Source organism: Cannabis sativa, chromosome 5 (genome assembly GCF_029168945.1).
Source record: "Cannabis sativa cultivar Pink pepper isolate KNU-18-1 chromosome 5, ASM2916894v1, whole genome shotgun sequence".
Classification (NCBI taxonomy): Eukaryota; Viridiplantae; Streptophyta; class Magnoliopsida; order Rosales; family Cannabaceae; genus Cannabis; species Cannabis sativa.
This window is the reverse complement of record NC_083605.1, coordinates 20,030,668-20,035,256: the sequence shown is the minus strand read 5'-3', so window position 1 is coordinate 20,035,256 and position 4,589 is coordinate 20,030,668. Positions and strand designations below refer to the sequence as shown.

At 37.7% G+C, this 4,589-nt stretch overlaps 1 protein-coding gene across 1 annotated transcript; it reads right to left on the bottom strand.

Annotated features, from left to right (window-relative positions):
- Nucleotides 1-2,666: 2,666 nt before the first annotated feature.
- LOC133038205 (uncharacterized) lies at nucleotides 2,667-4,013 on the bottom strand. The gene has a single exon (XM_061116291.1). It carries the CDS (start codon nucleotides 4,011-4,013, stop codon nucleotides 2,667-2,669), a length of 1,347 nt encoding a protein of 448 aa, XP_060972274.1.
- Between the last annotated feature and the right edge of the window lie 576 nt (nucleotides 4,014-4,589).

Here is a 4,589-nt window from a genome sequence, read left to right as displayed (position 1 = left end):
ATTAAAACCTCAAATATCTTTGCTGACGTGGACTAACACTAACAGTACGAACTCCAGACAAAACACTACGAGTCCCAGACGCAACTGGAATGCAACTGGACATAATTTGTCACTACAGAAAATAATGGTTCTTACAATCTCCCCCTTGAAAAATTATGGTCCATGATAACAATACCTGTGCAAAACAAAGCAACCATCAAAATATAACAGAGTCTAGTCAAACAGAAAAGCAAACACTTTAAACAACCAAACAACAAATGCAAGTATTTCTCCACCTTCATTGAGCATAATCCAGGTCAACAATATTGTCCTAAACCAAATTCTCCACCTAAGAAAATAAGAAGTTTAACAAAGAGCTCCCCCTGAATGGCGACAGAAAATGCAACATAGACTCCTCATTGCAAAGAAATTCCAAAGTATCTATTACAACATTAAAGAAGAAAGTCAAACCATCTCACAACATGACCTAAAACATATGGATATTAGATATAAAAAAAATGAGAGATTGACTAAGCAAAACAATCAGATCACCACAATATTACGAATGATGCTACAAATGAGATTTATTTTTATTTCAATCAAAAACATGCCAAATGATATATCTCAAGAATTAACATGTTCAACTTGTAAAGAGGAAACACAATGAGTGGCCTAATCAATTAACAAGTGAGCAATGATCATTTGAGCAAAGAAGAAATTCATTCAACTTCACAATGAGCCATACTTAATAAATAGATGAGACAACTTCTACCAATCCACATATTCACACACACTTGAGAAAGACAATAAACAAGGAATTTTTTTACAGGATTTTGAACCAAGATTTTTCTTCGGTGTGTGCTAGTGATCTCAAGTGAGAACATTGGCTCACTCTCACAATTTTTTATTAAGCTGCCCATTTTTTTCTGCCTTCTCTATCTTTAGACACTCCGGCTCTTTCTTTTGCAACCAGCTACAGCTTTCACTCTCCCTCAGAGATGTAGCCGTCCTCTTTTAATCAGAAATACGAATATAGAAGGAGCATACTACTTATTAGTAAATGGACTAAAGAGAGCTCTTCCCATTGCATCTAAAAGAAGTAGCCTTTTTAGCTGGGAAAAATAAAGGTTCAAAAGATCTTGAAAAATTCACCTATTTAGAGCTTCCTCAATAGAACTGGAGAAGCTGTAGATGGGACATGAAGTGCCTCATAGAAAAAAAATGATTGCAATCAAGGCTTAGCTGAACAAACTGAGAAAGATAATGATCATATACCACAACGAATTAATCAGATAGAACACATAAAAAAAACTTCCCAAGTTGCACACATTAATACGAGAATTCAAGGCTTTATTAAACGAAAATCCAAGAGAGCATCAAGAATAATATGTGATTATCCAATGTATTTTTACTCAACCAATTCTAAAAAATGATATCCGTTATCTATATATTTTGAGTCAACATGCATTTTGAGGAATGTTTGTGGAACTTTCATTATCACACATGATGACACATAAACAAGCAATGAGGAACACTAGACAACATATCATGTGTGCATCATATTTCTTTTGAAGCAAGGGAGTACGATGTACAACATGATCAAAACCAGCATACATTAGGATAAAAACATCATCCTTTCTTTGTTTAAACCCAAGATTCAACAATATAAGGTTTAGAAGACCACACCATAGCACTAATAATAGTGAATGAGCTCTTGAAAGACGAGGTGATGATTTAACACTCTTATTTCTTTTGGTTAAAACTTTTGGAATAGCAGTAAAGTCTCCAATATCTGATTTATCCAATGATGCACTATTACATAGGACAACATTGTCCAACAAATAACTACCATCCCTAGATCTCTTCCCTGTTAAGACTGAGCACCCATCAGATGAAACTAAACGATGAGTTTTAGAAAAACTTACAGTGTAATTTGCATCACAAAGTTGACTGATGCTTATCAGATTTGGCTTGAGCCCTTTCAAATACAGTACTTCACTAAGAGGTGCAGCTCTACTCATCACCAAGTCTCCTTTCCCAATAATCTGGCCCTTATTTCCATCACCAAAAGTGACAGCTCCCTTCTTTGCTTCTTTGTAATTGATTAACAATTTCTTGTTGCCAGTCATGTGTCGAGAGCAACCACTATCCAAGTACCACTGTCCTTCCAGAAATGTAGACAGCGAAACTTGAGCCACCAACCCAACATTCGATTCACGATCACCCCTCAATCTCCACTCACTTCGAGATCCTTCCTTTCGAGTTTTATTGGGTTTTTGAAAACTCTTAGGTCGATTGATCATAGCTTTCAAGTAGTTCTGTAGCTTATAGTATCTGGGTTGAATATGACCCCTCCTGTTACAGAAGTGATACACTGGGATGAATCTCTCCGTCTGAGATATATTCTTTGTGGTAATTCTTCTTCCTTCTAACTTCACCTTGGTAGGTCCAGATGGAACATGGAATTTTCCAGTGGGGTCTGAGGATTCAGGTATCGAGGGAAGTGATGATTGCTTGTCAGCCTTTTTGTCCAGGTTGATCACTGGTGTAGTGGACTCTTCTACCCCCAAGTTATCTCCTTGCTTATACCACATCTTGTATCCAATAGAGGTTCAATCACCTTAAGGTTTTTGAAGCTGAAGAGTTTGATTGATGGCACCCGTTCCTGGAGGGATAAACTCTAAAGCCTATTTAGCTCTTATGAGTTCAGATGAAAGCTTGTAGATCTCATTGTCCTTCTCATCAAGAAGTTTGTTGAGATTCTTAACAGTGTCCTCCAGCTTGACTTTTTCAGACTCTATCTGCTCCTTGGCACTATTCAGACCACTAATCTGCTTGGTCATATATTCCCACTGAGCAAACATCTCTTCATATGCATTTTGTCTTCCATTACTGTCGACTTCAGACACAGTGGAGACTCCATCATCCTCAGATTCAACAAACTGATGACTTTGAGCCATGAAAGCCACTACCTGTTTATCCTCATCAGAACTTTTGCTTGCAATAGAATCTTTTTCTTCGTCACTATAGCTCCAGTTGGCAACAAGGGCTTTCTTCTTTTTGAGAGTGTTGGCACACTCGGCCTGAATGTGTCCGAACCCATCACATTCTCTACACTGAATGCCCATGCTCTTATTGTCACTGGATTGCTGACCATGCCAGAAATTCCCAAGAGGATTTCTTTTGGAAGCATTTTCCTTACCCTCAGAACACAGTTTCTTGTACTTCTTTTTCAAGAATTTTTCATAATTCTTGGTCAGCAAATCTACAGTTTCATCTGAGAAACTAGCAGACAAATCTGGGATAGATTTCTTATCTTCTTTGTGAATGAACGCAATGTTGTTGTCCCCTTTTTCTTTGTTCACATCCTTCTTATTTTTTTCTTTCTTCCATCTTGTTAATGACATTTCATAATTCTGCAAGGATCCAATCAGTTTATCAAGATCCAGTTCCTCCACGTTTCTCATTTCTGCAATGGAGGTTACTTTAGACATAAATTTCCTAGGTAAAACTCCAAGAACTTTACGAACCAACTTTGCATTTGAATAAGTCTTTCCCAAAGCATAAGACTCATTTGATAAGTAACACAATTTGGCATGGAACTCAGCCACCGTTTCTTCTTCCTCCATTGATAAATCTTCAAAGGCTTTTGCTAAAGTACGAAGACGAGATTTCTTTACTGCATCCGTTCCTTCGTTTTTAATTCGTAGTTTTTCGGAAGCCTCTTTGGCCATCTCACAGTTCGCAATGACCTTCAATTGATTTGTGGACACTGCATTGAACAAAGCATGCATGGCCTTCGAATTAAAATTGGCCCTCTCCATCTCATATGGAGTCCACAAGCTCATAGGTTTTGGTTTGGTGACACCGTTATCCATCATCGTTGGGCATGTCCAACCATCTTCTATGGCCATCCAAACTCTTTCATTCAGCGCCCTCAAGAATGCTCGCATTTTGGTTTTCCAGTATGGGTAATTGGCACCTTCCAGCATTGGGGGTCGTGATGTGGACCCTCCTTCTCTGAACATCTCCATTCTTATACGAACAAGGAAAAACAAAACAAAGATAGAGAGCAGTATACTCCCAGAGTCGTGTCTGGAGAGGGGGTTAGTTCCAACTGGGTGTTGCAGAAAGAAAAAATGCGGAAAAATCAAGAATTGCAGCAACAATGAATTTCAGAACAACGAATCTTGCAAGAACCCTAAGGATCAATATTTCTAACAGAAATAGCTGGCTCTGATACCAATTGAAAGCCCCAAGTTCTTGTCTAACCTATCTTTTTCATATTTAGATTGATTTTATCTTAATTTAAGCATGAATATAAAAAGAACAAAATCAAAGATTCAACACCAGAATTTTACAAGCTTCACCTGCCCTAGAAACTCATTCTAGGCGGCTAGTGCTTGGGTTTCCCGAACCAGTGTAATACCTTTCACTATATTCAAAGATGTATCTTACAAAAACCAACAATATTGTAAACAATACACTCTTTTACAAAATACAGTGAATCTATACCCATACCAACCAAGACCCTTGATTGGAGACACAAGATCCCCTTGTGTGAATGATGAGCTCTCTTCAACACTTCTTCAATCTGAACTTTTTTCAGA